This window comes from Dryobates pubescens, chromosome 11, assembly GCF_014839835.1.
Source record: "Dryobates pubescens isolate bDryPub1 chromosome 11, bDryPub1.pri, whole genome shotgun sequence".
NCBI classification, from domain to species: domain Eukaryota; kingdom Metazoa; phylum Chordata; class Aves; order Piciformes; family Picidae; genus Dryobates; species Dryobates pubescens.
Window position 1 is genome coordinate 16,839,848 of NC_071622.1, and position 12,874 is coordinate 16,852,721.

The following is a 12,874-nucleotide window of genomic DNA, read 5'->3' on the forward strand; positions in this document are numbered from 1 at the left end:
TTAACTGATGGTTGCTGTCTAAGTGGTCATTTTAATTATACACTTCACATCCCAAGAGCACCCCGAGAACTTTATGGTAGCCCATCACCTAGACACACACTCTACGCACAATTCTCTTGTCAGGGCCATGAATTTCCTTCCTTCCCCAAAGAAGATGCATTTTCTGTTTTCATATATTCATAGGGCTACAGCTTCAGGATTCACTGGCAAAATTAACTGTGCAGTTTGCTCAGTGAATGAAGTTTAAATTAATTTAGTTTAAAACTAAGTTTAGAGCAGCTGTTAACTGTGCATTACTCATGTTTTACTTGCAGCATTAGTTCAGCACTGTCTATATTACTGCATAACTGTACAACTTATTCTGTGCTGTAACAACGATTTCCAGTAAGCAAAGCTGTATGCAGCATTGCCAGAAGGAGGGAGAATGTGACATTACATAACAAATCTTCTCATTACATAGCTTTTCAAGAAATAAATGTAAAACAGTTCTCTGTATAATAAGGCTGGGCAATATTTCTATCTGCTTGATCAGCACACAGTTGTGGCATAGAGTTCAACAGGACATGAACTCTACTGACTGAGTTAGCTCCCCAAAGAGTCAACATGATAAAAGAGTCTGCTGAAATTTGGCATGCTATCTTTCAGAGGGTTGAAACCGAAGCTGCAACAAAATCTCGTTTGCTCGCACATAGCAAAAATAAAGTGTCAGAGGAAAGTACTTTCCCCACTGCCATAATCCTAATTCACAAGTACATTTGGCACATAAAGTTCCCAAGGATGACTAAAGCAGAAAATCCAAAAATTATGGTCAACACAAAAGTATTATTAAATTCTAACAAAAAGATTAGTCAGAACACCACCACCATGAAGGACAATTTGTAACCAGTGGTGCACTTTGCACAACAGCTCCTGCACAGCTGGGCACAACCTCAGTCTGAATGCCCACAATTACAACTGCTGGAAACATGTAGATTTCACTCTTTTGGAGGGATTTCTAGGACACTTGGCAGAAAGCCACAACCATGCTTTTCCCTTGCACTGGGCAGCAAAAGTGTCAGGTGCAGAGATGACAGTTTTCTGAGGCACCTCCCCCAACTCCATGCAACAGAAATCCAGGAAACAGCATGTGCTAAGGCTCCGCTCCTGCTGATAAGGTCAAGGGCCAGAACTGTAAAAGGGAATTAACTAGCCTGGACTCACCTCAGAGTTTGTGCTGGACAAGCATGAAAGATATACATCCCAATCTCCCATTCAGAAATACCAGAAAGGAAAAAAGACTGCAGCTGTGTGTGTGCTGCAATGAAATCAACAGCAGCACTTTGCTGCATAAAGGCACTACAGCGGCACATTGGGGGTTTGGTTTGGTTTGGGTTTTTTTCTGTGTAAGGAGAAACACCTTTGAAACTGCTAAGGTTTTTTATTCCGTTTTCTCCCTTGTGAATTATGAAGCTATTTAATTAAAGTTGCCACTGATTAATGTCCTAATCAACAACACTGCAAATCCCTTAAAATACTGTTCTATATGTGTTTCCCAAGTAATACTGAGCATGCTAGGAGGAAGTAAAGTAATACTGATCTCCTCCACATATGCCGAGTAAGCAGATTTGAGTTTGCTTAGAAACTGCTGATAAAGCAAGAACTGCTTAACAGAAACCCTATTTGAGTTCACACTCACCAAATGACAACCTAAAATTGAGAGCAAAAGGGTAAAAAGTGTCTTAACACATTAAAAAAATTAAAATAAAGTTGGCTTTTCTTTATTTCATCCAGCTCAACTCTGCACAGAGATGGAGAATACAGACAATGCTATGACTATGTTCAAACACTTTTATAAACAGAAAGCTTTTCTGGATTTTTGGTTGTGCAAACTGTTTCCAAATGGGAAATTATTATATTTTCAGCTTAATGATAAATGATTTTTCTCAGCTGAAACCTGGAATCATTCTTCTATCTTCAGACTTCTAGATAAAAGGTCATCCAGCTAACATTTATGTAGTTTCTGTAGGAAAGAGTCACTCTGCAAGTCTGATTCATATCCACCACGTATTTGTACATTTCAAACAGCGACATTTTCAGACAAGAACACAGTAGTGATATCATAAACATCTAAAATTCCTCTTAAAATAATGTAGAGCGGTCAGCAGTGAGCAATGGGTGTGCTCATGTGCAAAGACGTAAAAATGCATACTTGAACCCAAGATTCTCCAGTTCCTGAACTGTTACCTCCAAGAGAGTAAACCTCTAGAGTACATCTGCACATGACACATTTATCTAAAGTGGCTGCACACGTATAATGATGGCTTTTGTTTGGTGATCATCGTCGTTTTGAGTTTGTTTAACTACTGCAGCCAAATGCTTATAAACTAATCCCAGAACATTTTGAAATGCTTCAAAGCTTTTAGCAGGGGAAACCTCTTGCATCGTTTTTTTAGATGAAGCTGACCACAGTTCACTGGAACCAGCCAGCTCAGATAAGTAAGATGAAAGCAGACATTTCCTGAAAAATATCTTGAAAGCTTTCCATTAGACTGTACCAGGGGTATACACTAAAACCAGCAAGTGCCCATGCTTTCACAGCAACCAATCTTCCCATTGCTTTCTCCATTCCTTCTTGAACTACTGTATTTGTATCTATTTATCTGCTTCATTTGATGTCTTGCAGTGTTCTCTGGGGGGAAAAGATGCAACTTCTGTATTCTAGTTTGCAGTGCATTATAAAGCAGCTATCGCTACAACCAAAAAAAAATCTGCTTAACACACTAAATGTTGCAACAGGAAGACACAGGAATCTACCACTGCCAAAATTACTACAAATGACATAAGTAGGATGTTTGTTCTACAGATAATTTTAAAGCATTCCCCACTCCACGATAGGCATGAATGCAATTACTTGGACATAATTCTATGGCTGTCAAAATGTACTCCAAGATGGTCAATACAGCATTGCTGAATGTGCCAGTCATAAAGATAGGAGTGCCTCAGGCTACATTTTCAATAAAGGCTGAGACTGACTGTTCATATTTTATAAGACAATTTGATTGAATAAATCCAGCTGTTCACTAGGAACAGGAATTGCTACACTGCCATGATCTCCCAACATTTTACTCTTCAAGAAAGATAGTCACACTGTCTAATTTCACACACTTTATTTCAGAGTAATGAATTGGAAGCCCAGGTTTCTTTAACAGTCAGACTCAAGGGCACTTAAATACTTTCAATAGCTTCTCAGAGACCAGGAGGCTATAAAGGGAGCCAGGCTCTAATTTAAGCACCAATATTAGATGTTATGACTATCCAAAATGCTGTTCCCTACAAAGAGTAATTATGCATACACCAATGAAGTGAGGCTAGCATTATCATAACACAACACAAAGTATTAAGTGGTGATGACACTTGAATTCAATACAGCAGTAATGATAACAGTTATTCTGCCCAGTAGTGTATCACTCTGAAAGCGCACTGTGAATGTAAGTACACTGAGTCCTCGGCATATGCTAGCCACATATGAGGAGGAAGTGGTAGGCCACAATATCAATGCACAAAATGGGGTGCAAACAAAGTCCAACAGTTGCTACTTGAAACAATCTTGTCCCCTTCCACACAAAGCAAAAACCCATTTGAGGTCTTACAAATTTATTCTGAAGTGTCCCCTGAAATCCCATGCTCATTCTGCCTCCTGTAATGTCTGTTTTTCTATGTCCTCCACCCCTAGGTACCTGCAACGTGATCTTTCATCCACCTGGAAAGAAGTAATATCATCTTCCAGGTCTTGCTTATGCTATTTTGCTGCTTGGTGTTAGAAGCAAAATGACCATCCTGTGTCTGGGACCAGGTTAAGACCTTTGAATACATACTGTCTTTCAGTGACAGAAGCTAGTAAAGAGACACTCTGACTTGGGCCCCATACAACTCTGCACACTAGATGACATTACATGCATTGCAATGTGCATTATCTCTCAGCATAGCTATGGCAAAGCCAGACAAGACTTAATGGAGTGTAGTTCTTTAGTAAGATGTAACAGACTCCTTGGCAAACTGCAGGAGATTAGAAAGGGCCACAAGCTGAGAACCCGTTTGCAAGGACTTGCCCAGGTGCTCAGTCCTTTCCCTGCACACTTCTGGCTTGCGTTGAATATTCAAGTTTGATTTCAATTCCAATGAATTAAATATTGTAGTTTAATCTTTCCAGAAATGATGCAACACTCATCACCTTCTTGGAGCAATCTTAAACACTCATTCTACCCTATCTACATTCTTCTATATCCTGTAAGAGGTGGCTGCGAGAAGTTGCTCAAAATCTAAAGATCACGAGCTTGCAAGAACCTTACATGAAGCTGAAGTCAGGAGGAGATTTGTTTATGAATTCACTAGGAAAGCATTAGAGATAATACATACTCTATCTTAGGATCAAATATAATTAATTGGTTTAGCAGCGGTCTTTTAGAAAGCAGGTAAAAAGAGACTCGGTTCTCTGCCTCAACTGATTGTTGTTGAGACAGCCTGCCACTTTATAACATTTTAATGCAATTGTAAAGCAATCATTAGATATGTAAGCAATTAGACCTCATCATACGTGGAGAGACCAGCAACATTTTAACTTCTGATCAAGAGAGTCACCATTTCCTTAAAATGTACAGAAACTACTTGAAAAATTCATAAGATCTGTTTCACAAATTACCAATTCAACCATAAGAATATATAGTAAAAATGACAAAAGATTTGTTCTTACCGTTGATAAAAAATTTATGTCAAGGCATTCAAGTAAAGTTACTTTCTGTGTTCTGATTTAATGAATCATTTGAGCGGTATCTGGCTGGATGACACAGATGTAAGACTCGCTGAAGCCTACTCTAATGCCTGCTGGTACAGTCTTCCTTGGGACAGTAAAGCCAGAACAATGTGTCAGCCTGAAGTAATATCAAGGAAAGTAAGTGCAGTACTGGGATGTTACGAGGTTGGCCCACAACACTTCTTGACCTGTGAACGTCTGTAAGTACTTCTCTGTCCTAAAGGCTTCAGTGACCCAGGAAGAGCAAAAAAAAACCCAACCACCAGCAGCAGTGCAGTAATAGTCTCTGCAATAAGATTTTTACAATCTTGCAATTCAAGCTGAAAGACATACAAAGATTGCTTGATGGTTTAACTCTACCTAAAGGCAGGGCCTGACACTGTGAAACCACCAGTGATCTATTAAAAAGTGAACTAGTGTTTAACGTTTAACACAAATGTGTGAGAGAACTGTCTGCTTTACACGCTGCAAAGTTTAGATCTTTAACCTCAGAAGCATACATTGATTTGGAAAACAAAGCAAGGAAATTACCTGAAATGTATGACTACAGTTTTTACAGATCATACCTATGGAGAGAAGTTTACTGAAAGACACTGTAACAAAATCTAACTTCCCATTAGCAAAACCCTTGGAAAGAATTTTATTCTACAGTAAGACAAAGTGAAGGAGAACTGCAGGCACTGCCACATCATAACATTTAAGCAATAAAGATAACCCTCATAAAAATAAGATTCTGGTTGCTTTCAGAAATTTGAGAGGTGTTAAAGAAAGCTTTCCCCTCTCAAAGAAGTTTGCTAGAACAGTCAAATGAACACATTTAGAAGTATATAGCATCCTTCATGGACCATCTAGTTTCAACCCCCCCTGCCATGGGCAGAGACACCTCACACTAGATCAGGTTGCTCAGAGCCACATCCAGCCTGGCCTTAAAAACCCCCAGGGATGAGGCTTCCACCACTTCCCTGGGTAACCTGTTCCGGTGTCTCACCACCCTCATGGTGAAGAGCTTCTTCCAAACATCCAATCTGTATCTACCCATTCCTATTTTTATTCCATTCCCCCTAGTGCTATCATTACCTGACACCCTAAAAAGTCCCTTACCAGCTTTCTTGTAGGCCCCCTTAAGATACTGGAAGGCCACAATAAGGTCTTCTTGGAGCCTTCTCTTCTCCAGACTGAATAGTCCCAACTCTCTCAGTCTGTCCTCACAGGAGAAGTGCTCCAGCCTTTCACTTTAATCATGAAAGTAAAATCATTCCAAATTTAGAAGTTAAGTAGGAACTATAAAGTGTAACAGTTACACCAAATCCAAACAATACATGTAATTTTGTCCTACTCTCAGAGTGGGGAGGAATGTTTGTAAGCAGCAAAAGGAAGAGACTGAAGTATTCTCCTACTTCACCCTGCCAGCTCCCTTTAAAAAGTTTGATTTTTTTTAACATATATTAAGTTTGCCTATTGTTAACATGTTGTGCAAGTGGGACAGTTCTGTTTGGTCAAAAGACTTCAGTTTGTTTGCATGAAAAATATTTCTGGTGATTCCCCAGTTAAAGAAATCTTTCCCTCTTTTTATGTGAAAATTGAATCTTGATAGGCTAGTTAAGACAGTTGCTTATAAGAATATTTGACAATTAAGGGTACTTACACGGATAACAAAACAATAGCAATTAGAGTCCACTCAGGCATTTTGTGAATAATGTTTCTGTTTGTTAACCTGAAAAATAATAACAACAACATCAGAACATTTCAGAGTGAAAACAGATTTTAACTGCTGAATTTCAATTTAAGTTTACCATTAGAAGACTTAGCATCCTGAGTTGCAATGTAGCAGTTTCAACTTTATCTGAGCAATTCACCCACTTTTAGGCTTTCCTCTCATCTTACCCTGAAATAGAGGAATTGAAGAATTCCCAATATGTCTCTTTATTTCTGTATGAAAATGAGATAGTGAAGATTAATTCTTTGAATGAGCTCATAAGTAGTCCTGGCTGTTGTGAGGGCTCAGCTCTCACTCATATCCACCAGGAAATTTTCAGGCACTGCACACAGGTTTCTGAAAAGTTAGGCTTTCTTAGACTTATCTTCCCCCTGTTGGCTTCAGATCCAGATCTGCTGTAAAAGCAAATGCTGCAGAACAGACTGGATTTTGGAAGGTATTGGAGGCAATCCTCCAAGATTGTAATTTTTCAAGATGGAAACCTGGAATTCTAACTCATGCAACGGGAATCAGTGCAGATATAAAAGCAAGAAAATGAGGTGTGAATGAAGAACCACATGGGTGCTCCACAAAAATGCTGTTCCATTTTATACCTGCTGACCCCTTTGGCTGAGCCTGGTAATAAACCAGATCTGCTTTAAGTCAAGCGTTGGCTTAAACCAACTGATGTGTGAATTGCTATGGCTGAGTTTAGGCAAACCCACACATTAAGAAGGGGAAAAAGGTATTTGAACTTGCCATTGTTAAAACTTAAATTCTGTTAACTAAGTCCCCAAAATGATATTCAAAGTGGTTATCAATAAGATGTTTTCTAGGATCACTTTGCATTTCCCTATTTCAGAAACATATTAAGAAATTAATTTTCATTTAAGGATAGTAACGATCATGACAATACTGCCCTATTTTTCTCCTCAAATCACCAAGACTTTCAACCAAAATAAGATTCTGACAAAATGATTACTCAAATAGTGCCTCAATGATGAAAGGAAAAGCAATGTTTTGTACTACATATACAGGAATTATCATATCAAACTAGCACAAATAATTCCAGATTATGGAAATGCAGATTATTTTTGCTATCAGAAGATTTGTGTCTACAAACTACTGTTTCAAATAGCTGGCAACAAAGCTTGTACCTGGTGAACTGTTATTTTATGGCTATAGAATAAGAGACAAAACAAATGATGAACATCTTGACTCAGTACTGATGACAGTGATAAACACTACCAAGAAATGCCTGACAGAATCATCTTGACAGGCAATTCATATGTAACATTCCAGTTAATCTGCTATGGTGAGACACAATGAAAGAGACAGCTCCAAGCCACCCGGGAAAACTATGTCAAATAGAGAAAGCAGCTTTATTTCAGTGCTCTACAAGGAGTCACTATTGATTAGAGCACAGGAAGGTGTCATTCTTACACACAAATAGAGAGATGCAGTTATTTGTGTCACTTAACTCTTATTCAATGTTAGTATTGATTGGCAAAGTCTGAACACTAGTCATTGCCATCAATATGCTATTTATGAAGGAAGTAGTTAAAAGATACAGCTAACCAGCAGCATATGGCAATATGGATCTGCCGATGTACTACTGCCACTGGAGTGGATGAACAGTTAGGCTTCCCCAGTGAGCAACTTTCCAGTACAACACCTGTCCTAAAACACTTGTGCAGCTGAAAAAAACCCAAACCACTTCAGGCAGATCAGACTAAAGCCAGAAACCTACAGGTGTGAAGCCTTAAATAATAAGGAGCACTGGAAGAGCAGTCACTTTGAAAAACAAGCTGCGTCAACACCAAGGCCTCTGAAGAGCAAAGCTTTCAGAAAAGTCCTCTGTAAAAATAGTTCATTAACTGTTTTCTTGCCTGCAGCCAAAACTGTTACTTCACAACAATCCGTGAAAGAGAGGTCACTAGAGTTCTGTTGTGAACATAAAACGTGGAAATGCTAAATGGCACAAAACTTTGTGTATTTGATTTGAGTTTTGCACTGAAATATTTGATGTTAATAGTTTGGCCAAATTCTTCCTCACCTACCACAATGAAGAAATAAATATGCAATTTTTCAAAACAGAATGTCTCTACTTTTTTGGTGTCTCTAGCACAGGATATGGTAAGCCAAAAAAGTTGGATGATGCTAAATAGCTGTATGGGTTGCTTATTTGCTAACTTTTGAGTGTTGTGGTTCACCCCAGCAAGATGCATTGCAACTGCATTTGATTTCTTTCACTATCCAGTAGGCAACATCCAGGGATGGTGACTTCACTACCTCCCTGGGCAGCCCATTCCAATGGCAAACAACTCTCTCAGCAAAGAACTTCCTCCTCACCTTGAGCCTAAACTTCCCCTGGCACAGCTTAAGACTGTGTCCTCTTGTTCTGTTGGTGGTTGCCTGGGAGAAGAGACCAACTCCCTCCTGGCTACAACCACCCTTCAGGTAGTTGTAAAGAGCAATGGGGTCTCCCCTGAGCCTCCTCTTCTCCAGGCTAAACAATCCCAGCTCCCTCAGCCTCTCCTCATAGGGCTTGTGCTCAAGGCCTCTCACCAGCCTTGTTGCCCTTCTCTGGACACGTTCAAGTGTCTCGATGTCCTTCTTAAGCTGAGGGGCCCAGAACTGGACACAGTACTCAAGGTGTGGCCTAACCAGTGCAGAGCACAGGGGCACAATGACTTCCCTGCTCCTGCTGGCCACACTATTCTTGATGCAGGCCAGGATGCCATTTGCCATGGCCACGTGGGCACACTGCTGGCTCATATTTTAGGCGGCTGTCAATCAGCACCTCCAGGTCCCTTTCTGTTTGGCAGCTCTCCAGCCACTCCAACCGCAGTCTGTAGCTCTGCATGGGGTTGTTGTGGCCCTGCCCTGTTCAAGAACTTGCACAGGGACCACAACAAACTTGAAGTTACAGGAAAAAAACTCAGCAATGCAGAAACTCACCACCCTTTCCTTACCAGGATTATATTTCCTGGGATTTCTAGGAATGCTGTCCAACAGAAAATGGCAAATGGACACCAGTAATATTGTGCTAAATAGTCATGCTGTAACAGGCCCCTAGCATCAGGTATTACGAATGAGATGCAAGAAGATGTAACTGGAAAATATAAAGCAATATTTTAAAAGTGTATTTAACTACAAATAGTTATAAAAGAAATAGTCTTGAGTTCCATTTCCTTTTCTAGAAGCTTGTTCATCCTTACAATAAGAATATACTTATCATCTATGAAACTGTGAGCTCAGTTTCCAACACGTTGTTATGAATTTGACTAATAGCTAGAAGGAATGAGTTATTAATGAGTTATCCTGTGATTAATACAAAATATACATTTGGTGAAAACCCCCCTATTCCTTGAATAGGTCCATGCTTGCTGTTTTTCAGTTATATCCAATGTGTCCACGTTCTCATACTGGAATTAAAAACATGTGTCCAGATGGATAAGATTTTCTTTCGTTTTACAATTCATCTTTGTTGCAAAGTGAAGTCATCAGCATCTTTGCAATTGAAGCACTCTTTTTGTTCATGCATCCAGATTCACAGGTGTAGGCACATATGTAACTTCCTTTCCAAGAATCTGACCTGTTAGTTCTGCTGTTTGCCTATTCTGTAAGGCAGCAAGATGACTTTATGGGATTAGGACATGAAGGTGTGACTTCAGCTCAGCTCCTCAGCCACCTATAATTTTTCCTTAACTTGCACTAAGATGAGTGAAGCTCAACCCAGGTCATCACAGGCAAATACTAAAGCACAGATTGTTTTAATTTAGGCTTCAACTAGATCAATTTAGCCATAAAAGACAGCTCCTCTCTCCCTTGAAAAACAGCAACATACTAACATACTATAGTGTAATTCAGCTTAATGACAACTAGCAAAAATGAGCTACTATTGTAACTTCAAGCCTATTTACTTGAGAAAAGGTCATTAACATTCTGGTACTTTCACACTTCCATACAGAATCTTGTCTACAAGAAACTGCTGCTGATTGACTTGAAACCCAGAACATAAAATTCCACCTTACAAAGGTAATAAGTAAAGGCCTATTAGTGAGTGTATACACTAGGAATCATACATTCATGGTACATATTTAAAACCTAAAATACTGTATTGGAAATGAGATGATACAAAGCTGTAATAAAGAATCTTGAACACATCTTCAGGCAACATCTGTATCGTATTCCTTAACAGAGTTCAATGCCAATTGTAAGATCCATAAAAATGCATTAAGATACTTGCAACCATAAGATACAGATGAAATTCTATTTTCAGTATAAAGTATTATGTTTAAAAAACTCAAATCACATTTAAAAATATTATCACTTAGCCTCTATATATAAATAGCTCATTTTCTCTTAATCTTTTAACAAAGTGCCCTTACACACTCTGGAGAATTATTTGACATCTCAGTTTTCGTAACAAAAGCTTACGGGCACTGAGGGACTTTGTTTGGGAAGAGCTCTAACCATTCTAAAATGTCTCTTGAGATCTCTCTAGTGTGTTTCTTCGCAGTGGTGATTGAATAAAATGTTGCCCAAAGGAGACTGAACTGCAAGTGTTCCTTTAAAAACCAATGGAGCTGAAAATTGTTGTTGCTTACTTCACCACATGCTCTTTTACCCTTCTTCAGCTAAGCTTGACTACAGCCATGTGTTTTATGTCCTACCGTCTTTTGCAAGTTCTTTACCCTGAAAGCTTTCCAGTACAGAAAGCAGGAAAGAGCACTAACATTTGTCAGTGCTCCCTCCATAGTCATTAAGCAGTCATACCACATTACCAAATAAAGCAACATTTAGATTTCTATTACCATGTAAACATTAATACCATTTAAAATTAATCCCAAGTCCCCTGCCAAAGCATTCAACCTAAATTCAGAGAGACCACTCATACTATGTAAAGTTACACCAATGTACAGAACTGGAGAGTCAAACCCATGCCTTCATCCTAATATCCACGAGCTAGCTTTAGTGTATGAACAGACCTTTTTGTATCAGAAATGCATAAAGGAGAAATGGCCCAAAGGTCCTGTATTTTTGTATTATTTGGACAGATGGGCAGAGTCCAATGGCATGAGATTTAACACATCTAAGTGCTGAGTTCTACACATTGGCCACAACAACCCCATGGAGCACTACAGGCTGGGGTCAGAGTGGTTGGAGAGCAGCCAGGCAGAAAGGGACCTGGGGGTACTGATTGATAGAAGGCTGAACATGAGTCAGCAGTGTGCCCAGGTGGTCAAGAAGGCCAATGGCATCCTGGCCAACAGGAGGAGGGAAGTCAATTCTGCCCCTGTACTCAGCACTGGTTAGGCCACACCTTGAGTCCTGTGTCCAGTTCTGGGCCCCTCAGTTTAGGAAAGATGTTGAGTTGCTGGAACGTGGCCAGAGAAGGGCAATGAGGCTGGTGAGAGGCCTCAAGCACAAGCCCTATGAGGAGAGGCTGAGGGAGATGGGGTTGTTTAGCCTGGAGAAGAGGAGGCTCAGAGGAGACCTTATTGCTGTCTGTAGCCAGGTGGGAGTGGGTCTATTCTCCCAAGCAACCATCAACAGAACAAGCGGACACAGCCTCACGCTGCACCAGGGGAGGTTTAGGCTGGATGTTAGGAAGAAGTTCTTCATAGAAAGAGTGATTGGCCATTGGAATGGGCTGCCCAGGGAGGTGGTGGAATCACCATCACTGGAAGTGTTTAAGAGGAGGCTGGATGAGGCAGTTGGTGCCACGGTTTAGTTGATTAGATGGTGTTGGGTGATAGGTTGGACTTGATGATCTCAAAGGTCTTTTCCAACCTGGTTAATTCTATTCTATTCACTATCAATGACAATAAAATTTCATTTATTCTGAGATAATACATAAACAAGCACAAATTTGTGTGCAGTGCTCACAACTGTCTTCAACCTTCCCCTGCCAAAACCACTCAAGCTACTTATCAGGCATCTTCACAGTAAGAAATCCCCAAGAACATGCTACCACTACTTTCAACTTGCTTCTTAATGAAAAAAAGACCTAAAAGTAAACTCACTATGTGTTAGCTCAGGGATTGTTGAAGACTTTTAAAACATGTTACTTTATGGCTACATGAGACAGAAACTGGGACCAAAGTCCACTCTGTATACAAATTCATATATATATATATTTACATACACACACATATATATATATGTATCTGTGTTTTTAGGAGTCCATTTTGGGTTCACGGCTCCTTTGCGGTGTAAAATTTCACATTCAGGCCACACTATCTTTGAACAGTAAAAATGACTTTAAAACAGAAGTTCCCTTTTGAGAATTTTCAGGACTCCTTACATAAATTGATCATACAAAACTAGATTAAAAGAGTTCAAATGCAGTTTTTACAGTTCTAGCAATCCGTAAGCTAAAG

At 39.6% G+C, this 12,874-nt stretch overlaps 1 protein-coding gene across 1 annotated transcript in view; it reads right to left on the minus strand.

Moving 5' to 3' along the window:
• Window positions 1-12,874, minus strand: part of RPAP2 (RNA polymerase II associated protein 2) — a 38,180-nt gene that overhangs the window by 11,545 nt on the left and 13,761 nt on the right. The window contains exon 11 of the mRNA XM_054165565.1: window positions 6,435-6,503. Within this exon, the coding sequence (XP_054021540.1) occupies window positions 6,435-6,503 (69 nt within the window). The remainder of the gene's footprint in view (window positions 1-6,434; window positions 6,504-12,874) is intronic.